We start from the raw sequence: 24,277 nt of genomic DNA, 5'->3' as shown, positions 1-24,277 counted from the left end.
GAGAAGAGTTGGCAGTGTAGGAGAGGTAGTAGCAAGGGGTCAGATGAGGCAGTGCCTTTCTGATCATGCTGAAGATTTTAGATTCAACTCTAAATGTGATGGGAAAACAGTGGAAGATTGCGAGCACAGAAGCAAAAGGATCGGATTCACAATTTACAAGGATCACTCTGGTTACTGTGTGAACAGATTACAAAGGAGCAAGAGTGGAAGCAGAGGCCTATTAGGAGGTTATTTATTCATTCAGTAAATATTTACTGAGCACCTGCCAATGCTAGACCCTATTCTAGATGCAGAGGATACAGCAGTAAATAGAACAGGCGAAAGTTCCAGGGGTGCCTGGGTGGCTTGGTCGGTAGGGTCATGATCCCAGGATCCTGGGATTGGCCCTGAGTTGGGCTCCTTGCTTGGCGAGGAGCCTGCTTCTCCCTCTCCTCCCCACTCATGCTCTTTTTCTTTCTCACTATCTCTGACTCTCTCTCTCAAATAGATGAGTAAAATCTTAAAAAAATAAAAAAAAAAGTTCCAGGCCTTACAGTCCAGTAACCATCAGAGTAGCCCAGGCAAGAGGACAATGACCTGGACTCAGGTGTAGCAGTGGAAATAAAGAGAAAGGAGCAGATTCAGCATATATTTTGCAGACAAAGCCTACATGATTTGCCAAAAGAGTGAATGAATAATCTGACAGTGAAAACTCAAGAAGGGCTCCGATGCTTTTGTCCAAAGCATGAAAGTGGTACAAACTACTCAGACTGAAAACACTGCAGAAGGAGCAGGTTCTGGGAAACAATGTAAGGGTTCAGGTTTTGACATGTTAGGTTTGAGCTGTGTCTTGGACACACGTAGAAAAGGGAGTACAGGTAGCTGGAAATACACTGGAGTTAAGGGGAAAGGCAGGGCCAGAGGCAATTCAGGAGTTAAGAGAGTATTTAAAAAAAAAAAGGAATGGAGGAGTTTCAGTATGATTAGAATCTCCAGGCACCGGAATTTTATAAAAACTGCCCAGGTGATTATAATGTGCAGTCAGCAAAACCAATGACCAAGGGAATGAGCAAAGGGAAGTCAGAGGAGAGAGCTCTGGAACACCTGAATATTATCCACATGATCTATAAATATAATCCTTAAAGACTGTCTTATTTTGTGACAAAACTAACATAGGACACAGAATCCTTACAAATATTTGCGAAGAATATACAAGATGATCTCAAACTGTCATCTTCTAGAATAAAGGATTCACTACAGGACATACATTTTAAAAATGAGCACAAAAATAAATCTGAGTCTACTTCCGTTGCTATATTTAAAGTAAAAAATAGCTAGAAGAAAAAAAATCTATGAAATAAATGTTCACATTGCTGATATTTTTAAACTTTCTGACATGAATAGATTATTAATTTTTCAGATTTTCACTTTTCTAATTATGTATTCAAATTTAAATTTTTAAAGCACCTCTTTAACAGTAAGTTTTATATGTTACTAATACATACTATAAGTTTTGTTATATTTTGTTATTATTTCAGTTTAAAATATTTTCTAATTTCTTACGATTTCTTCTTTGACTGAAAGGCTATTTAGAAGTAGATTAATAGCCAAATATTTGGGGGATTTTCTAAATTATCTTCTAGCTATTATTAAGGTTATCATTTTGTAATTGATTAATTCTACTATGATCACAGTAATTGTAATCCGAAATTTATCGAGACCTGGTCAGCATATTGTCAACTTGGTAGATAATCCATATGTACCTGAAAACAATGTATATTCTATAATTTCCGGGTGCAGTGCTCACATAAAGGTCAATTCTGTTTCTTGGCTTATGCACTTAATAATTTCCTCATTCATTCCATAATGAATCAAAACTTTAAAGTGACTTTTTAGACCTAAGAATGAAACTAAAAGGTGTTTCATAAACTAAAGCAATACAGTGATGATAGAAAGTTAAGCTACATCTTCAGGCCTCAAAAGTCATTCAACCAAAAAAAAAAAAAAAAAAAAGTCATTCAACCATTGGGATGCAGACATACACACACCCTGCAACATTGTTCCTGATATAACAGGCTGATTTATTCCACATTTTGCAGGTGACAGCAAGCAGTTTACCTGATTTTCATCCTGTACCTCCATGTTGTATTGGTCACCCGGCTGAACTTCCGTGACTTTCTCTCCAAGGAGGAAACCCAGACGAGTCATGAGTGTGTTTGCTGCCTCATCTACAGATGGAGGGGGACCAAGTTCCTGTTCAGCATCACCTAAAACAGACAGACATTGAAACACTTGAGTCTTTCAAAATAAAATGGCCTCGTCCCACAGCTATTCTTATATTTAATTTGGTCATTTCCTTTGTTTTAGTTCTAAATCCAAAATTACCAGGTCCCTGCCTAGAAGCTGATTTTCCCACTTCTGCACAATTGAAATATTGTTTCCTCCGATTATCCTCAACGTGTCTACTTGAAACCTGGGTTTAAGAGAATGTTTGTAATTTACTAACTAGGAGAAGTTTCCTATTTCTTTGGCAGTTAGGGTTCCAATTCAGTTCTAGTCTTGGGATCTAGCTCCAGCCACAATCCCCACCTTCATTCAAGTTCTTTTATCTTCTTTTTCTTTTCTCTTACAGTTTGTGTAAATATTCTTTTTTTCAAAAGATTTTGAAATAAGTTTAAACTTCAAAAAAAGTTTCAAGAATAGTAAAAAGAACATTGTTTCCCTTAACCATTTGAAAGTATAGACATGATGTCACATCATCCCCAGTTAGTGTGTCCTATAAACAAGGGCATTCTCTTTACATGATCACAGCACCAGCACAGACGTCAGGAAACTAACATTTGGCATTATTATGATTTCACCCACAGATCCCGTTCAAGTTTTGTCCCAGCAACGTCCTTTCTAGCAAAAGGATCCATTTCAGTGTTATTCAGTGCATTTCATTCTCAGTTCTCTTGTAACTCTTTTAATTTGGAACAGTCCTCCAGTCTTCTTAACTTTCATGACCTTGACACTTCTGAAAATTGTAGGCCAGTTGTTTTGTACAGTGTCCCTCAATTCGAATTTATCTCCTGTTACCTTGTACTTTGACTCAGGTTATGCATTTTGGGCAGAACTATCACAAAAGTGATGCTCTGTTAACTTTGATCGCTTGGTTATAGTAGTGTTTGCTATATTCTGCCATTCTAAAATTATACTTTTCTCTTTGTAATTAATAAGTATTCTGTGTGGGGGGGGTTTACTTTGAGTCTACATAAATATATCAACAAGTTTTTAAATTAAAAAATGTTTGTGATAAAAAATATATACCATGATTTTCCATTTTAACCATTTTAACATGTACAAGTCAGTGGCATTAAGCTCATTCATAGTGTTGTACAGCCACTGCCACTGTCTATTTCCAGAACTTTTTCATCTTCCCCTAAAGAAACTCTGTACCCATTAAATAAAAACTTCCCATTCCCCCCTCTTACTAGCCCCAACTAGTCTCTATTCTGCTTTCTATCTCTACAAATTTGCCTTTTCTTGGTACCATGTAAGTGGAACCACACAATATTTGTCCTTTGAGATCCTGCCTAACTGACTTTGCATGTTTTCAAGGGTCATTCATGTTGTAGCATGTATCAGAATTTCATTCCTTTTTATGAATAAATAATATTCCATTGTATGTATATTACCATAGTTTATTCAACTGATATTGGACCTGGGGGTTGTTTTTATCTATTAGATATTAGAATATATCATATATATATATTTCTATATATGTTATATATTAGAATAATGATCGTATAGACACTGGTGTAAAAGTATCAGTCTGACTCTCCTCAGTGAACTTTTGCCCACTATTTTTTTAGCATTCACTAATGCTTCTTGATTGAATTAATTACTATCATGCCAAATAGTAATTTTTCTAAACCCATCACTCTTTCTACAGCTTAGTTTCTTTTCCTTACTTATTTATCCGAACTTAATGATTCCTATATATTCACTGACTTACAATCTGTTACTATCGTTATTTATTTTGTTGTTCCAGATTTGGCCAGGGTAAGCCGTTTCAGTGTGTCTCTTGTAACCTTTGGAAATACTTGTGTCATTTTCTGAGTACTTCTTTTCTTTCTGGTACAATAAGAAGTTCCAGGATCATCTTTTACTTTCCCTGCCCTAGCCTTAGAATCAGATGTTTTTCCAAGAAGCCCTGGTTATTTTTAGTGGAGAAAGGCATTTAGAATATCAGGTATGCTTATGGCTGTTAGGATGCCATTGACCTCCAGGTCCACTGGGACAGAGTTAGGCAGTATAATCATGTACATACATACATGTATATATACATACACATTCATACATCCTTATATTCATTTTTGTTTGTAATTCTGTACACAAACATATACCCCAAAAGTTCCCAGTGATGCTCTAATTCCAATTCAATACCATAAGGTTAATTTAGGTTTTATTTTTCCCCAAAGCTTTTTTCCCATAGTTCTCCTATTGTGAGAAATCTGACTCTCACTATCCTTACTTAATCTGTTCCCCCTTTAAATACAAATGTCACTGCTGCTCACTGCCATCCTGCACACAAGTGCTCTACTCCCCCAGCTTGGGGTCCTACCCCATGCCACAGGAGGCTGACTAGCATGTCCCCCACAGTCAGAGTCATTTTTTTTTTTTTTTTAAGAGAGAGAGAGAGAGAACATAACACGTGCACATGAGAGTGGAGCCTAGGGGCAGAGGGAGAGAGAATCTCAAGCAGACTCCCCACTGAGCACACAGCCTTATGCAGGGCTTGATCGATCCCACAAGCCATGAGATCATGACCTGAGCCAAAATCACAAGTCCAACGCTTAACCGAGCCACCCAGGTGCCCCCAGGGTAATTTTTTAAAAATTGATATATAATTCACATACCATCAACTCTATCCTCTTGAATTGCACAGTTCAATGGTTTTTAATATATTCATAAGGTTACACAACCACCATCACTTTCTAATACCAGAATATTTTAATCACTCCAAAAAGAAACCCCATTAAAGTTCATTTTTGCCCTGAAATTTATACAACCCCCCTCCCAAATTCCTGATCATTGGTATTCATTTTAATCCTCTATCTAGAGACTGCTACATTCTTTTCATACAATTTGCTTTTTTAGGTTCTTTTTCTATTTAGGCAATTTTTCAGTGGTCACCAACTATAGGAATCATTCTTTTTCAAACCTTTTCACTGAGGGATGCTAAACAAAGTCAGTATGAGGTTTTTCCTTGGACTCACCATCAAGATAAACTTACTTTCAAATCGAGAATTTATCATCGTTTCTCAGTCTTTTGGCTAAGATCAAGTGAAAAAAGAGAATTTATAGAAATCACACAAAAAGGAGCCAAGGAATGCAATATGATCTACTCTAAATGTGATGTAGAAATAATTTATTTAAACTACCTGTTTATACTAACTTGACTCATGGTTAACATTTTTTCAGATTTTGTTGACATTTAGATGCATTTAATCTAACTTTATAACAATCCACAGAAGCACAGATTCTACAGGACATTACAAAAATCTTTTTTAGAGAGAGACATATCCTTTTAACACAAGAAGCATCAGCTATAATGTCATATGGTTTGATGCCAAAATAGCTTCTTAATTTTTTCTTAATATTCAGTCTTACACATTAAACCATTCCATATGGCAAGAAAATGTGATTAACATTGTTATTATTCAGTTTACATTTATCTTAACTTCTCTACTAAAGTTATAAGCTGGGGGTCAGAGGAAGGGACTATTTGTATATTTTTGCATACTATTGCTGAACTCAAGTGGTGCATCTGTGGAAAATCTATACAGAACTTTAACTGAATTTATGTCAGAATAGAAAAGCAGGCTTTATTTTCTCTTCCCTACTTCCTCTCCAAGAGTCAACAAAAATAGATTCTCTGCCACAGAACAGATATAATAGAACCAATGAGGTTATTTTTATTTACAAATATTTAAGTTTACACAGTTCTTGCTGCCCCCCCGACTCACCTCAAGAATGAAAGCCTTTTATTCCTTCATAAAAAGGTAACTACTGGGCGCCTGGGTAGCTCAGTGGGTTGAGCCTCTGCCTTCGGCTTGGGTCATGATCTCAGGGTCCTGGGATTGAGCCCCGCATTGGGTTCTCTGCTCGGCAGGGAGTCTGCTTCCCCCCCCATACCCCGCCTGCCTCTCTGCCTACTTGTGATCTCTCTCTGTCAAATAAATAAAATCTTAAAAAAAAAAAAAAAGGTAACTGCTATATTCAAATGGATGAATTACCCTTTTCCCCTTCTATAGATTAAACTAGCTAAGCTTTTCCAAATTCTTCTTAGCATAGATTCCTGACCTTTAGACATTTTGGGGCTCCACTTCATTTTCTTCTAGGACTTATTCTGGCAATTATCAAGTATTTTCTATGTACATGTTAATAACACCAGGTACTATGAGGCTTTAGATAATGTGGAGGAGGTACAGTCACTGATTTTAAAGTTTATACTCTATGTGGAAAATAAGACATTAAATTATATGATTCATTTATTTAACATATAGTGCTTATTATGTACAAGTCACTGAACAATCTACAAATATTAACTCGTCTTTATAACAACTTTATGAAATAGGTATTATCATCCTCATTTTACAGATGAGAAAACTTAGGGACAAGCAATAAATGATAGAGCCAGGTTTAGAACCCAGGCTCCCTAACTCCAGAATCAATGTGCCCAGCTAGTAAGTTATACGGCTCACTCACTAGAAAGTAATATTACAAATAGTGAGAATGTCTAAATGAGAGACAACTTATTAACAGCCATATTGCTTATATGTGATATTGTGATATAAGAAATGTATATCTGGTCCTTGTTCCCAGTTGTTGGAACAGAGCTCCTGAACTCTAGGAATTTTGTGAGTGACAGTGGTGAGAGAAACATGTTTTGTTTTTCAGAAGCCCTTTTGAGGTGACTCTTAGTGGACCACTAAACAGCTGTGGGAGTTACCAGAGAATCAGAGAATAACAGTTACCAGAGAATCAACCATGTTATTAGAAGGTTGGAACTTTCACTCCCACTCCCCAACATACAGGGAGGGGAAAGGGGGCTGAAGATTGAGTTAATCAGCTATGGTCAATGATTAATCAATCATACCTACATAATGGAACTTCCATGAAAATACTAAACAATGAGGTTTGGAGAGCTTCCAGGTTGATAAACACATCCACACACTGGGAGGATGGTACACCTAAACTCCACAAAGACTGAAGCTCTTGTGCTCAGGACTTTTCTGGACCTCCCCTTATGTACCTCTTCATCTGACTGTTCATTTGTATCAGTAAAGATATCCCTTATGAGGGATATCTGGGTGGCTCAGTTGGTTAAGCACCTGACTTTTTTTTTTTTAACTTTTTTATAAAAAGATTTTATTTATTTATTTGAGAGAGCGACGGAGATAGTGACAGAGCATGAGCAGGGAAGAGAGGAAGAAGCAGGCACTTCGCTGAGCAGGGAGCCCAAGGTGGGCTTGATCCCAGCACCCCAGGATCATGACCTGAGCTGAAGGCAGATGCCCAACTGACTGAGCCACCCAGGCGCCCAAGCATCTGACTCTTGATCTCAGCTCGGGTCTTGATCTCAGGGTCATGAGTTCAATCCCTGTGTCGGGCATGGAGCTTACTTAAAATAAAATAAAATAAAATAAATCCCTTATGATAAACTGGTAATATTCAAGTGTTTTCCTGAGTTCTGTGAGCCATTCTGTGATTTTGAGACTATCATACAGTAAAAAATTATACCTGAGACTGGCTTTTTAAAAATTTAGCATAATGCTTTTAAGATCCATTCAAATTGTTGCCTGTTTTAATAGTTTGTTCCTTTTTTATTTCTGAGTAGCAGTAATACATTGCATAGAAGTACCCACATTTTGTTTAACCATTTACCTACTGAAGGACGTTCGGGTTGTTTCCAATTTCTGTATATTCTGAACAAAGCTACTACAAACATTCATGTACAAGGTTTTGAGTGGACATAAGCTCTAGTAGATAGAGACCAGGAATTCTGCTAAACATAAACATTTTACAAGAGAGCTCCCCATAATAAGGGATTCTCTAGCCTCAACAGTTTAACAGTACTGAGGCTGAGAAACTCTGAAACACCCTCCCTTTCAAAATTTGTCAAACTGGATGTACTCTCAACACAGAGTGTCCAATCTGTTAGTTCTTTCTTTCTTTCTTTCTTTTTTTTAATTTGAAAGAGAGAGAGCACAAGAGTGAGGGGGAGGGAGAGAGAAAGAGAGAGAGAGCATGAGCAGGGGGAGGGGCAGACTCAGGGGTAGAAGGAGACTCCCTGCTAAGCAGGGAGCCCTATAGATGCAGGGCTGGATCCCAGGACCCTGGGATCATGATTTGAGCTGAAGGTAGACACTCAACTGACTGAGCCACCCAGGTGCCCGCAATCTGTTATTTCTGAGAATTCCTAGAATTACTTCAATTTCTGGCTTACAATGAAGTTTTAGTCTTTAGATTGTTTCTTTCCTGAGTGTGGGGTTTGTTTTCTGTACTACTAGGTTCTAATAATCTTTTCAGTCTTCAACACACTTTGGTCTTACATAGGACTTACTGGGGATGAACTGTGTATGTCAAGGGTGGAGAAACAGAACAAGGCACAGAAGAACTTAAATAAAAATATAATACATCTCAGATGATAACACAGATGATCCTTTATTAATTAAAACAATAGCTAGCACATATGAAGATTAACTATATGTCATGTACTGTTTCTAAGTATTGTATTATACATACTAACCCATTTAATTATCCTAACTGCCTTACAAGGGTAAGTATTCTTATCCTTATTTTACAGATAAGGGAAGTAGGCACAGAAAGAATAAGTAACTTACCCACATTCATATGGGTAATGAGTGGTTGTCCAGGCAATTTGGATCTAGAACTCAAGCTCTTAACCCCAGGTTATACTGTAATCCTTGATTCCAGTCTCTTACCGTGTCGCTGGCATCACTCCCTACCACCCCTCTACTCAGGGTACCTACTCTCATAACTCTCAAAATTCCTCTTAAATCCTCCTACCAAATATTTGCTGTCAAAATTCCTCATGGGACACCTACGTGGCTCAGTTGGGTAAATGTCTGACTTCAACTCTGGTGGTGATCTTGGAGTCTTGGAATCAAGTCACATGATGGGCTCCGTACTCAGTGGGGAGTCTACTTCTCCCTCTTCCTTATTCCTCTGCCCCTCCCCATTGCCCCTGCCCATGCTCACTCTCTCTGTCTCAAATAGATAAATAAAATCTTAAAAAAAAATCCTCTTCTTCATACCAAATGTTTTACCCACCTTTTTGACTTGTCCATGACCATCTAGGCATTTTTATGACCAAACACACCCAATTAAGGTATGCCTGTAAACAAAGATAGTACTTTCCTTGAGTGGAATTCTACTCTGACTTCTTTAATAATGATGAATTTGGAATATGATAAACAAAACAAGTGATCACTGTAAGACTATTTTACACGAAATAAATCATATAACTTTCATACATTCTCTGCTGATCAAAACTATTTAAATTTACAGCCTTGTTTTATTTTAGCTGTTTAGGATGAGTGTATTCATGCATTAGGCTTTGCTCCCAGAACACTGAATAAAGAATATAGCACCGTAAGAGATAAAGGATTCTAAAATTTACACAGAAATGGAAAGGTCCAGGAATAGTAAAGAAAACTTGAAGAAGAATGACTTTCATTACTTAATATCAAGATTTAATATAATGCTAAAGCACTTAAGATAGAATGTGACTGACACAAGCATAGATAAAAAGACCAGTGGAAGAGAATAAAGAATCAAGAAGCATATTTATACATGTATAATTCACCTCATTTAGGACAAGGGAAAGCCACTGCCATATTTTAGTAACAGGACAGTATTTTCAGTAATTGATGATGGATCAATATGATATGAATAAAAATAAAACTTGTTCCTACATCACACCATATACAAAGCTCAATTCCATAAGGATTACAACCCAAATATGAAAGGTAAAACAATACATTTTCTGGGAGATAAACTAACAGAATATCTGCATGACCTAGGACTGGGCAAAGACATTTTAAACAGGACAAAAAGGGCACTTAACCACAAAAGAAGACTGGTTCTTAGTGAAGTTTATTGATAAGAAAAACTTCTGTTCACCAAAGACACCATTAAGATGGTAAGAAGGCAAGCCATATGGTAGGAAAAGAAATCTCTAATTCAAATATCCAACAAAGGGCTTATTCTAGAATATACAGAGAATCCATACATATCAGTAAGAAAAATAAAGACAATCTTATCAAAAGATGAACCAAAAAATTTATACAAGAATTTACAAAAGAATATGCCCAAATGACCAATAGGCATATGAAAAGCTGTTCAACATTATTGGGAAATACTATGGACTACAAGAAACAAATTGAGGGTTTCAGAAGGGAGGCTGGTTGGGGGATGGGTTAGCCCAGTGATGGATATTAAGGAAGGAATGTACTGCATGGAGCACTCGATGTTATACGCAAACAATGAATCATGGAACACTACATCAAAAACTAATGATGTATCGTGACTAACACAATAGAATAAAGTAAAATAAAATAAAATGAAAAGAAAAGAATCCTGCTAAAAACAAAAACAATGCTGCCTCCCCCCAAAAACCCAAAACATTACTGGGAGATGAAAATAAAAATCACAGTGAGATACCACTGCACATGTACAGTGCAGAATAGCATGCAAAACAAATAAACAAACAACCCTGACAATACAGTGTAAAAAAATACTTAAATACTGCTGTGCTGGTGGGATTGCAAATTGGTAGCATTAGATTTGGGAAAAATTTTAAGTTGAACGTACTGAAAACTGTAGCATGTACACTGCTGGGTATCTACCAAAAGGAAAAGTATACATAGGTGCACCAAAATATATGTAACAAATATTCACTGAGTTGTTCATAATAGCCAAAATTGACAATGTCCATTAACAGTATAGACACAATGAAATACGACAGCAATAAGAGAGAATCTAACAAATATCCTATTGAACAAAAGAAGAGAGATTCAAAAGAATACATACTAAGTGATTTTATTTGTACAAAGTGTGAAAACGGGGAAAGGAAATAACAGAATGGCAGTCGTATAGTGGTTATACTCACAGAGTAGATAATGATGTGGGGGAAGCACGAGGAAAACTTCTAAAGTGCTTGGTAATATTCTATATCTTGACCTAGGTAGTGGTTAGGTGGGGGTTTGCTTCAGAGAATTTCATCAAGACTACATAATTACGATTGGTATGCCCTTCTGTATTTATAGTTTAATTTTTAAAAATATTTTATTAATTTATTTGACAGAAAGAGAGATCACAAGTAGGCAGAGAGGCAGGCAGAGAGGGGGAAGCAGGCTCCCTGCTGAGCAGGGAGCCCGATGCGGGGCTCGATCTCAGGACCCCGAGATCATGACCTGAGCCAAAGGCAAAGGCTTAACTCACTGAGTCACACAGGCACCCCTATAGTTCAATTTTTAAAACTTAACAGAAAATATACTAAAGACACTGGGTTTAAGAATGAAACAATTATTGATACTGTTTTTTCCTCCAAGAAATAAATCAGAATTATGAAAAAAGAAATAATGCTGTACGTATTTCAAAATTTAGTATAAAATTAAAAAGTACTTGGCCACTCCTCTTGTACCAGTTAACAACTTAAAGTAGAGCAATGACGTACAGAGAGAGAGAGAAGCCAATGAATACAAGAAATGTTTTATAAATAAAGAAAGTGCTGGAGACCACAGAGAAAACAATTAAACTTGTCTTGGAAGGGTGGAAGCAGGAAAAGGAGGGAAGAGGGCTCTTAAACGAGGCTATATTCAGAAGTCTTATAATGGATGAGGCTGGTTTTATAACAGTAGAGCTAGGGAGCTCTGAGGGAGCTGAGAGAATGATCTCCAGATTCACATTCTATATGACTTGCCAGTTCAACACAAACATAGAGCTCTAATTTCAAGACGGATTAAATGCAGCATATTTAATGTTGTTCTACAAGAGTGTTTTAAATTTATTTCTAGAATAATAATATTGATAGTAGACTAGTAGTAATAACAATGATAACTAATACTTACTGGGCTATTAGTGTCTAGTACTTTCCTAAGTGCTTTACATGTATTAAATCACTTAATCTTCACAAGGTTCCCTACCCTACAGTCAGTAAAAGGGAGGTACATGGAGACAGTTCTTGCCTGCCCGTGGTTACAGAGTTAGATCAGTGACAGAGTTAATGCTGAAGTCCAGGTTGTCAGGCTCCTGGGCCCGTGTTCTCAACCACCTTATTATTTCGCCAGGAAATAGGTGATTGCTGTATATGAACTGTTTATATGGTTACTTTGTTCACTTTCATCTTTTAAAAAAGATTTTATTTATTTATTTGACAGAGAGAGTGTGTGAGTGCATGAGGAGGAAGGAGGGAGAGAGGGAAAAGCAGACTCCCCACTGAGCAGGAAGCCCGATGCAGGGCTCCATCCGAGGACCCTAGGATCAAGACCTGAGCCAAAGGCAGACGCTGAACCAACTGAGCCACCCAGGAGCCCCTACGTTTATCTTTAACAGTATCCTGATGACAGACAATATAGGAAAGCATTCATTAACTCAATAAATATTTACTGAGTACTTTCTGTATGTCCCCAGCACTGTGTCAGGTGTTACCTACACATTTATGAACAACGGGCATAGCCTCCATTCTTAAGGGGGTTACAGTCTCTTGGGGGAAAAAAGAAAATCAATCAGTCCATTAATTAAATCATAGTAAATTAAAATACGTGAGAAATACAATGCAAGCAAGAAAGAGGATGCTGTAAAAAAGCAAGTGCTGAACATTTTGGTCCTTGTTTTCCTTGATGATACCAATTCTCCTTTCAGAGATGGTTTACACTTTATATTTGCAAAAAACTGTGTCTTCTATTTGGCTACTTCTGTAGCCCAACCACAGAGGGATTAGACAATGACTAAAACTGTGTAAAGAAACGACTGTGTATGGGGTGACCGGGTGATGGGTACTGAGAAGGGCACGTGATGCGATGAGCACTGGGTGTTATATACAACTAGTAAATCACAGCACACTACAACAAAAACTTATGATGTACTATATGCTGGCTAACTGAACATGAAGGAAAAAAAAAAGAAATGAATGTCTAATAGCTAATGCATCCAAACCCCTAATCTACATCCGCAACATGGCAGGCTACACAGAGTCTCAGTGTATAGACTCTCTTAATTCTCCACATTCTCTTAGCATTTTCACATCGGGTTGTTTACATTTTTCCTTTATGATCTGCTAATTATAAACCACTTGTTCTCATCTATTGCAAAACTCAGAAATTTGTACTACATTTAATCAAATAAAGAAACCCATTCATTCTCTCTCACAGAATTATAAAACCTATGATTAGCTTGGCCCAAAGCAAACCTGGTAACATTTTCATTTCTCAGTTCTTAAATGATTACCTAAACTTTTTCATTTTCTAAAGAATATTGGGAAATGGATGGCTGTTAAAACCAGGGCTGTTATTTGTCACAGTAAGTGCTGAAGCCGGCACACGGGCTCTGCCACATTCTCCCCAAACTGGGCTCCAGCTTGTTATATGGCTCCAGTTCTTCAAGCTTATGAACCCCTTTGTAGCAAATGAGACAGTGAAAAGATATATTCTTAGTAGAGAGAAATATCTGTCATTTACATACATTTATAACATATTAAATTGTTTCATTTTGCCTTCCTCTGACTTTTGGGGTTCATTTCATTCATTCAACACACACTGAATGAAAGTCTACTATGTACCAGGCACTACAGGAAGCACCGTGAATACAACTGTAAGCATAAGGGAGAAAATCTATTAAATTCTCCAGATGGGTGTTTTTGATAATTTTAGTGTTTATTTTTTCTTGATTGGGCACTTGAGAAGAAATGATTGAGGAATAGTTATTTAAAAGCTTTCACTGAAAAAAGGCCATGATGATTCACCTACAGCTTAACTCTTTCTTTTCTCTAGGGCAAACAGCAGACCTTCTCTGTCATTATAGAAAATGTTACTTGGTTAGGGACCAGCTAAGGCATTTGTTATAGTAGAGAACTCATTTTAATGAAGAAAATCAGCATCATTGTTTTGTTAAGATGCCAGAAAACAGCATCCATATTTTATGTCCCTGAATGAAATGGAAGTTTTACTTGTACATATATGAATTCTAACCAATGTTCTTTAAGACTTATAAATAGAAAAATTACTTATATAAAACAAATAATACCTTTAGATTTTAAGGGTAGCCTTCTGTTCTAGAGTAGCCAAAGATGATTTACATGGATTAATAGAAGGGTAAGTCTTCAATATATACACTAGTCATTTTGTGGTAAATACAAAAATGTATTGTGTGGCTTTTGAAATTTGATGTTTTAATAAAACATTGACCAGCAGATAAGAACATTCCTTTAAAACTGGTTTGCAACAGAGCCAAGCAATATAAACCCAGACTGTAGTAAGCTTATGTCTCATGATCCTCTTCAAACACGAAAAGAAACTCTCTACTCATTTTGCATGATTACTCCTATTTCCTATTTAGTACTTTTTTCCTGGCAACAAAAGAAACATCAGTTTCATCTACTCATATTTATAAGTGAGCTTTCATGGCTACTGTAGAAGTTAAGATAAAACTAGAAAACAAAATAACGCTGAACTTATCTTAATGATCTATGAGATACATTTGAGATTTGTGGCTGGATAAAGCAGACATTTTTCACTCCACGCTAATGGTAACAGGTCAAATGAGGCCAGATGGAGATCAGAAGCAGAAAGACAAATTTTTCAACAATTTAGTATCAAAGGTCTTATAACCACAATAGGCAAAACTTGCAAAATTTTGATGCAAAATACAAATTTGAGATTTAGTTTCCAAGTCCAAATAGGAGACAACTTGCTCAAAGAGACAGACCATGAATCAACTGTAAAAGCCTGTTTGAAAAGGGAACTTCTTTATATTTCAAGTAATCACCTGGCTAACAATACCATTTCAATTTCTTATTATATAGCTCCCAGAACTTAGGTTGACTGGTTTATTCAAAGAGGTAGTGTTCTAAGACTATTTTAGTATCCAGTCTGTTTCCATTTAACTTCATGGAGAGCACAGAATGAAAAATTAAAATGTTCTTTTTATACACTTTAGAATGTGTATGCAATCTAAAAATATAAATGCTAGAATTTCCCCTGCTGCCCCCAAAGGAAATGGTGGTGGCAGGGACCTCCCAGTAACTGGAGACCTTCTTCTAGCTGAAGACAACTAATACAAACTGGACAAAACATACCTTAAATATCTTTTTTAAAGCATTAAAAACCTAACAAGATGGTGATAAATCAAAAGAACAGGAAGAGGAAAATCCAGAATGGAGATCTCACCCACTACCAATGGCCACTTTAAACAGGGGCATTTGTTAACAGGGAAGAAATGATTGCACGGCTGAGCTGTGCTTCTGTCTGTCTCACAAGGTCAGGGGAACAAAACTGTGGAGTCTAGAATCTGCCAAGAGTGGGAAATCTAGTAAAGCAACCTACACTTTGGGCTGAGACCCTTAACTGTACCCGGGGGGTAAAGATAAACCAGAAGTAAACTAAGCCTTGTAATTTTGACTTACGTCATCTGATTAGCCTGGGAAACCACAAACTCTGAACTTGGATCAAACTGGTCTCAGGTGGCAGAAGCAAATACAAATCTTCTCTGAAGGGGAGGGGGGAACCCCCATCCTATCTTCAGGTTATTTCTATGAACATTCTCAAATATTAAATCCAGCACACAAAAATAATTAGGGGTATGCAAAGACAAAAGAACTAGAAGAAATAATAAGCAAAAGTAATAGTGGTAAAGGTGATGGGGTTATAGAATTATGGTTGATCTCTTAAGATAGTTCTTAATATAATCTTGTAAAACTGCGGTAGAAAAGAACTAGTGTCTATGGCATGATGATCGGTGGAGATGGAGGAAGGAGTGAGTTGTAGAAGAGCTACAAGAATGAGTTATCTGATGTTCACAGCACTGAAGATGGCAAATATTTCCCTAACACCACTAGAAGTTATTGGTTGAGGAAAGTCTCCTTAGTTCTTTTCTTTTCAAAGTAACTTCACATTTCAACTGTTCAGTCATGCATATTTTCTCCTGGTACAGCTAACCACGGTAGCTAATAAGAAATGATCCTCTAAACCGTAGCATATGGAAGCTAACAGAGGATCTCAATCAGGAACTCTTGATCTGAGGCCCTCTGCTACCTGCTCTTTTGGAAGTCTGTGAATCTGCTGAAATTGTTTGTTTTAATAGGGAAAGAATAAAGGAAATTTTCATTCTTCTATCCTCCACTGCTTCTTTGCATCTCCTAGAAAAAGAAAATAACAATTCCCAGTAACCCATAGCAGAGACTGCAAACTCAAATACCTTCAGGATACAAGCAGTTTTAATATGCCTGTCATGGCTGGGTTAGTGGTAGTAGGAAATGGTAAAATGTATACTCAACTATGAAGTGTATGGCCAACAAGAGGGCATTCTAATCCTAATTTTTTAAAAATGTGCTTGTCAAACAGGATTTTGATTAACTGTCTAGAAAAATTTATCTACTATTTTACTAGTTTGGAGGTTAAGATGGTAGTCTGTAAGTTTGGACGTTATATAAGTTTGGAGGTTAAGATGATAGTCTAACATGTTTTCCATAGTTCTGAGAACTACCTCTCAATTTGGTCCAGAGGACAGAAAAGTAGAGAAGAATGGTTCCTGGAGATAGATGGGAAAACTAGGTCCATGTTAGGCTATCAATGACACGTCACTGTCCATCCTCAACTGAGGAAAAAATTGCCTAAATTGGGGCAGGTACATAAAAGTCTAAGGATCTTTAATTAAAGGACCCCATCTCTTGAAAAGGGAAGTGTCTGAGCCTCTCCAACTTACCCTTCCTTCTCTTCCAAATTATTGCCTTCTTTAAATTAACTTACCTAGAGCCCAAGTTAAAGAATCAACTTTTAAGGACTCTCTCCAGTTACAGAGAGGAGTATTTAGATGCCTTGCTTTAGGGTATGGGATGGGAGTTAGATTCGTTAGAGTACTCCAGGTTAGTCTTTCTTATTAACTTTGGTTTGTTCAGACTAGCTTTCACATAAAACTATTTACATAATGCAACAAATATTAATGTTTCATTAATTTTTTCGAAACTCCAGACAATATGCAAAATTTTGTATGTAGGTTCAATTTTCTGGAGAGATTGTCCATAAATTTCATCAGCAATCATTCTGCAAGATATACATATATGAAATCACACATATTGTAGACCTTAAGCTTACACAATGTCATATATCAACTATATCTCATAAAAGCTGGAAAAAATGTTTTTACAAATATGTTCCCTAAAGAATAAGTAAATTTAATAAATTTATCTAATCTTTCATAATCTTATAGTCTTTTAACTAATAACTTAGACATAAGTAAGTGGAAAAAAGTCACCCACACATATAAACACATACCTGTTGGTCCTTTTGCTATTTAGAAATTAAATGTTTAAAGATTAGGGAGTCTACTTTTTGTTTTGTTTTGTTTTATTTTGTTTTAGTGGCGCCAACATGGGGCCCGAACTTACAACCTGAAGATCAAGACCTGAGCTAAGATCAAGAGTCAGACACCCAACTGACCTAGCCACCAGGTTGCCTGGGACTCTGCATATTTTTTTATCTCATTAGTTTGGCACTTGGCTAAGAAAACAGGCTTTTATTCTATACTGAGCAAGCTTTTAATATATACACAAAATTTGGGATGTCGTTATGTAAAAATATGACTGTCACTGTCTTTGGGAGGTGAGGTTATGGGTGTACTCACTGTCTTTGGGAGGTGAGGTTATGGGTGTACTCATTAAATTCTTCCAGGTTTCAACAGGTGTGCAATTACAAAAATCCTGGAAGGCAAGGAAGGAAGAGGGAGGAAAAGGGGAGGGAAGGCAAGCAGTAAGGGAGTTAAGGGAAGGAGCAAGAGATGGAAAAAAGGAAGGAAGGGAGGGAGGAAGCGGGGAGAAAGGAAGGAAGGAAACAGCCACTGACTTTGTGAATTAGAGGATAAAAATCTATTCGGTACATTTATATTCAGTAACTTCTATGATATTTTTTTGGCATTGAGATAAACTTAAATGTTATTTGTTTAAAAAAAAACAGGTTTTAAAATGCTAAATAATCTTCTATCACAACACCCTACTTCTGATTCTCTCCCACTGAAGTAGGAATCACTGCAAAGACAGGATATATAGAAAGTACTCGCTGCTGGCAACACTTAGAGTAGTGTTTCCTTGCCTACGTAATTGCCCCCAGTGTACAAAAAGTAGTATGTGCACAATGATGTATAGTGATGACTATTTGGCTGGGATAAAAAGCAGTATTTGACAAGCTCAAGAACCTTAAATGCTTCACTGAAATCTCTAAGACTGATGTTTCTCACTGAGTGTTCCTTTGGGCTTTAAACTGAGGTTTCTAACGTCTGCTTTGAATAGACATATGTTTGAGATACAAGTGATGGTAAAAAAGCATTACTTCTGTAATGCAGTATTCTCCATATTATTTCCCTGTTGGCCTGGATTTCCTCATCCACAGCACAATTTATTCTAATGTAGAAAGCTAGGTATGTATATACTGGTTACAGTAAGGAAAAGTATTATCCTCAAAACTCATGTTTGTCTAAATAAATTTACAATCTGTTGACTTCCAAATCTCGGATCTATTCTAGAAACTGCACACTAAAATAACATGATGTAATCATGCAGGCTTAAAGAGAAAAGCACCATTCTAGGAAGAATTATTTCACTGTACTGTAATAATCAGTACAGACTGGGAAAGACCTACAGGTAATTATATGAAAAACAGCAGGGTAGGGGCACCTGGCTGGCTCAGTCGGTGAAGCATGTGACTCTTGATCTCTGGGTTGTGAGTTCAAGCCTCACACTGGGGGGGTGAGATTACTTAAAAATTTTTTTTTTTTTTAAAGTGGCAGGGGCGTTTTGAAAACAAAATGGGTAGGATAGCAGGAATTCTGATGAACCAGCAGCTAAAACCTTTAAAGAATTAGTGGTATGACCTCAGAGTCTAGAGAAACTTCAACAAGGAAAAGTAGTGATTAGTACAGTTTGATGATGTGAAATGGAAAGCTGAAGTATTAGGGAAGAAAGTAGGGGATTGATCTAGAATGGACTCTCCTAGTCAGCTCTTACGGAAATTTTTTTTAGTGTATACAAGAATTTAATACTTCCTTCGGTTGCTTTATTTATTTATTTTTAAAGATTTATTTATTTGAGAGAAAGAGCGTGAACATAAGCATGGGGGCGATGGGCAAAGGGAGAGGGAGAGAGTCCTAAGCAAACTCCTCCCTGAGCATGGAGCCCTACACAGGGCTTGATGTCATGATCCTGAGAACATCTCCTGAGTGGAAACTGAACTAGATGCTTAACTGACTATGCCACCCAGAGGTTCCTTCAGTTGTTTAAATGTGGCATTTTCTTTTAATCTCCCTGAGTAAATTGAAAGATGAGGAGAGAGAATCCAGCAGAATCTATGTATTTGCAGTAGCTGCCTTTTCTTCAAGGACTGGCTTGTCTAATGCCAAAAGATAATGCTTGTAATACAAACTGTTCCTCAGATCATTTCCAAATAATCTGCTGAATGTGTGTTCATGGTATCTGACACAGCAGCTCTTATGAGATTTTGTTTCACATACTCCTTAGAATCTGCTATCATCTCTAGAATTAACCTCTTCTTTTCTGGTATTTTCCTTGTTTGCAAAATATTCCAATTTTTAGTTGTTGCCACTGTTTTATAGTTGACCATTTATCCGTCTAGTATTTGTTGAGTATTATATAGCAGTCACTGGTCTGAGTGCTAGGGATACTGAACAGGTTCCACATTCATAGATCTTATAGTTTAGCGTGGCTCATGTAGCATAAACTAACATATCACTTCGCTGGATCACAGTCTAGGAAATCCTGTTCTAAGTAAGGATATCTGTTCTAATATAGTAAATACAATCTAAGATGGTAACAGGACATAGTAATCTTCCATAATGTGGTTTGTGCATGTTTTTTGGCATAAATACGTTTGAATACTGGCCACCTCTTGGTAAGGAATAATGTTATACTTTGAAAAGAAAAATTTTTAAAGATTTTATTAATTTATTTGACAGAGAGGCAGTGAGAGAGGGAACACAAACAGGGGGAGTGGCAGAGGGAGAAGCAGGCTTCCCACTGAGCAGGGAGCCCAATGCTGGGCTCGATCCCATCATGCCCTGAGCTGAAGGCAGATGCTTAACAACTGAGCCACCCAGGAGCCCCTGAAAAAAGATTTTTGAATAGTGGTAGGAAAGAAGGGTATAATACAAAGGGGTGGTAAGTTATCTTTGTTCTTTATTCTTCCTTTCTATGTTGACCACGAAAAACAAATCCGGAAATGCTAGCTGCAACATCAGAATCTTTATATGGCATCATGAGACAGATTTTTCCAAGCCAAAACCTCATGCAAGTGGTATAAACCACTTTATATTACTTAGTTATTTTCACTGAATATATTTTTCTATAAAGTCAAAACACATTACAGTAAACTTAAAGGTATAGTAGCATTGATTATAATTGCTTAGCAGTACAGGTTAACAATTTGTAATCTGTAAATAATCTGTACAGATAAATCAGGGAAAGACCTATAGATAGTTATAAAAAGGACAGCAGAAGTTTCTGAATATAAAAAGGGTGGATACTAGGAATATATAGATTTTTTTTCTATTGGAATGTAAGGATGAGAAAGATACATGCTTCCAGACCATGGGATGGCATATATCAAATATGTAGAAAAAACAAGAAAAATCTGTTGCTTCATTTAAACAACTTTCCTCAATATTCCAATTTACTCCCTTGAGTGTGTGGACTGGATGTAGTGACTTCCTTCCAACAAATGGAATATGGCAAAAACTAGAGGATTCTACTTTTTAAAAAAGTTCTATTTATTTAAGTAATTGCTATACCCCACGTGGGGTTCAAACTCATGACCCCAAGATCAAGAGTCGCATGCTCTTCTGACTGAACCAGCCAGGTGCCCGGTTACTGTTGAGATTATACTACAAAAGATCGTCACTTTCATTTTGCTTGCACTCACTTTGCCTCTGCTTGCTTGCTCTCATGAAGCAAGTTTCCATGTTGTGAGGTGCCTATGGAGAAATACACATGGAAAGGAACTAAAGGTGGCCTCCGGCTAAAAAGCTAGTAAGGAACTAAGACCCTAAGTTCAACAACCCACAGGTAACCAAATCCTTCCAACAACCACATATATAAACTTGAAAGAGGATCCTTCCCTAGTTGAGTCTTGAGATGACTACAGCCCAGGCTGTCAACATGACTGCAGCTTATGTACGACCCTGAGCCACACAAAGAAGCTAAGCCGCCTCTAAATTCCTGACCCACAGAAACTGTGAGATAGTTAAGGGCTATTGTTTTAAGCTACTAAGTTTTATGTTCATTTGTTATATAGCAATAGATCACTAATACAGGATCTATTTTCAAGTGAACTCTGTGAAAATAAACAGAATTTAACCAACACTTCCCACAAGTCTTATAAGCGTAAATGTTACAATGCAGAACTTCTAGATAAGGAAAAACACAAACAAAAAGACAAGGAGGATTTTAAGTGACTTAGAAATAAAGGATGGCACTGGCGACTTCATACAGAATTCATAAGTCTCGAGTTTGTTGGGTGTCAAAACACAGGTCAAGAATACCTTTCTATCCCTTCCTTCCACCCACAGAATTTTTCATGGATATTAGGCTGCAGGAACTTATATACTGTTTAGGAAAAGAAAAAGATAAAACTATATTTATTTTCAGAAATAAATTTACAGTAATATAGACTTGTGAAACACAAGTTATTAGTCATAATAATTGATGTTCCAGATGCTGAGCTAAGTAAATTATGTATTGTATCTTACTTAATCATCACAAACACCCTATGGAGTAGGCGATATGACTATCTTCATTTTACAAACGAGGAACCAGAGGATTAGAAAGATAAAGTAATAAAAGTTACAGCTAATATGCAGCACAGCTAGAGTTGAATCCAAGCTTGTCTGATCCCAGGGCCTGAGCTATTTACCGCTGTGAAAAACTGCCTCCACTAAAAAAAACAAAACCTAGAACCCGCACAACTTAGCATCTATACATATACATACATTGCCTGTAAAAACAACTAATGACTACAGGATACAGGTGTAATTTTATCTTCTGCAAAGTACTCTAAAAAGGATGATAGCCTTATCCACAGTATTCTTAAATAAAAGGCACTAAAGGTTCTAAAACATTATAATAATTGTAGCTAAGATTTACACAGCACTATAGGCCACATACATAACTGTTTTGATTATTTTACATAGTTTAACAAATCTTTGCAGCATTCCTATGGTGTAGGTAATATTATAATCTCCATTTTACAGATAAGGAAATTAATTTCTTATGGTTGTTTTTTGCTCAAGGTCACACAAGTAGTGACAGAACAAATGTTTGAACATAGGCACTCTAGCTTCAAGATCTGTTGTCTACACCAGTGCATTTTACTCTAAATCAGTGCATTTTTCTGCCTCAAAAATTGTAAGTTAAGGGCGCCTGGGTGGCTCAGTGGGTTAAGCCTCTGCCTTCGGCTCAGGTCATGATCTCAGGGTCCTGGGATCGAGTCCCGCATCAGGCTCTCTGCTTGGCAGGGAGCCTGCTTCCTCCGCTCTCTCTCTGCCTGCCTCTCTGCCTACTTGTGATCTCTCGCTGTCAAATAAATAAATAAAACCTTTAAAAAAAATTGTAAGTTAAAACGTTTTTCAATTAATGGAAAAACTGTTCTTTTGGATATCTAATTTATGGATCTAGGCGCCACATGCGTAGGCCAAGTTTTTAGAATTTGTGATGCAAGACATCTGAGAAAAGCTAATCTAAGAGTTTGTGGGATGAGACTATTTATCTTTTAAATAATAGTAAGATGTAAATCAGGAAAACAACTAAAAATTATCAAAATGAAACATTTTATTCAACAAAGCATCTGTGCACTGAAATAACTTTCTGACATGTTAAGAATTTACCAGTGGCTAAGGAATATGGGCAAGAAAAGTTATTCATATTCATATTCTAGTTCTTTGGCATGCTTTTTTTCATAACCAGTAACCAGGCTGTGTCTCTCGTACTTAAAATACACTGAAATATGTTCAGTTTATCTCTCTGCTTCTGAGCTCTCCTTTCTATACTGACTTTCACATTGTGATTAGAGCAGCACTGTTTTTCAGCTATTCCCTTCATTCCATTTACAAGTCTGTCCACTATATGTGTGTGTGTGTGTGTATTTTGTTGTTGTTGTTGTTGTTGTTCTAATAGCTATACCACTAACAACCTTTGTTTCATTTCTATCTTTACAAGAGTATTTCTTTTCTCCTTTATTTGGGGTGGTTAAGTATATGTCACAGACTGCTCTGGGAGCCTCTTATAGAAAGCAGCACACATTCGGGCACCTGGGTGGCTCAGCTGGTTAAGTGTCTGCCTTGGCTCAGGTTATGATCCCAGGGTCCTGGGATCAAGTCCCGCATTGGGCTCCCTGCTCAGTGAGGAGCCTGATTCTCCCTCTCGCCCTCCCCTCCCTTGTGCTCACACACATACGCTCTCTTGCAAAAATAAATAAAATCTAAAAAAAAGAAAGAAGCACACATGCACATTACAGAATGTTTGTGTATAATAAGGAGTTTAGAGCACCCTTAAAGCCCACCAATTTAAGTCAGGTTAAAAACCTTGCTTCACACAAGTAGACATAGGGAATACAAACACAACATAGCAAAAGATGTAAATTACAAGAAAAGGCCCCTGGTATCTACATGCCAATCAAAAATTATAAAGAGGGTTTTAAAATATAATTTTAAGTATAAAATTCACAGCAGAACAAATGAAGCATGTCTAAATAATGAAGATAACATTTGATAATGTTTTCAGGGAAAAAAATATAAAGAAAAAGATGAGAAAACAAATTATCCTTTTCTTTTAAATAGAATGACCACAACTATACAGGAGTTGGGAAAAGAGGTTCAAGGAATTACTTTTTATAAAACATTTATCTACAGTGGCTTGTATATGTCCACAGAATGTACAATGCTGATAAGAAGTCCAGAGGAAAAATCCTTATGAATTCAAAAAATATATATAAATATGAATATGTACCAAATA

The 24,277-nt window shown here is 36.8% G+C and overlaps 1 protein-coding gene across 1 annotated transcript in view; it reads right to left on the bottom strand.

Annotated features, from left to right (window-relative positions):
- The window catches only part of TANC2 (tetratricopeptide repeat, ankyrin repeat and coiled-coil containing 2), a 372,574-nt gene that overhangs the window by 152,694 nt on the left and 195,603 nt on the right, over nucleotides 1-24,277 (bottom strand). Inside the window, exon 6 of the mRNA XM_080825462.1 lies at nucleotides 2,098-2,246. Within this exon, the coding sequence (XP_080681588.1) occupies nucleotides 2,098-2,246 (149 nt within the window). The remainder of the gene's footprint in view (nucleotides 1-2,097; nucleotides 2,247-24,277) is intronic.

Source organism: Martes martes, assembly GCF_963455335.1.
Source record: "Martes martes genome assembly, chromosome: 16".
In the NCBI taxonomy this organism is placed as follows: Eukaryota; Metazoa; Chordata; class Mammalia; order Carnivora; family Mustelidae; genus Martes; species Martes martes.
The sequence above is the reverse complement of the archived record's forward strand: the minus strand, read 5'-3'. Positions and strand labels throughout refer to the sequence as shown.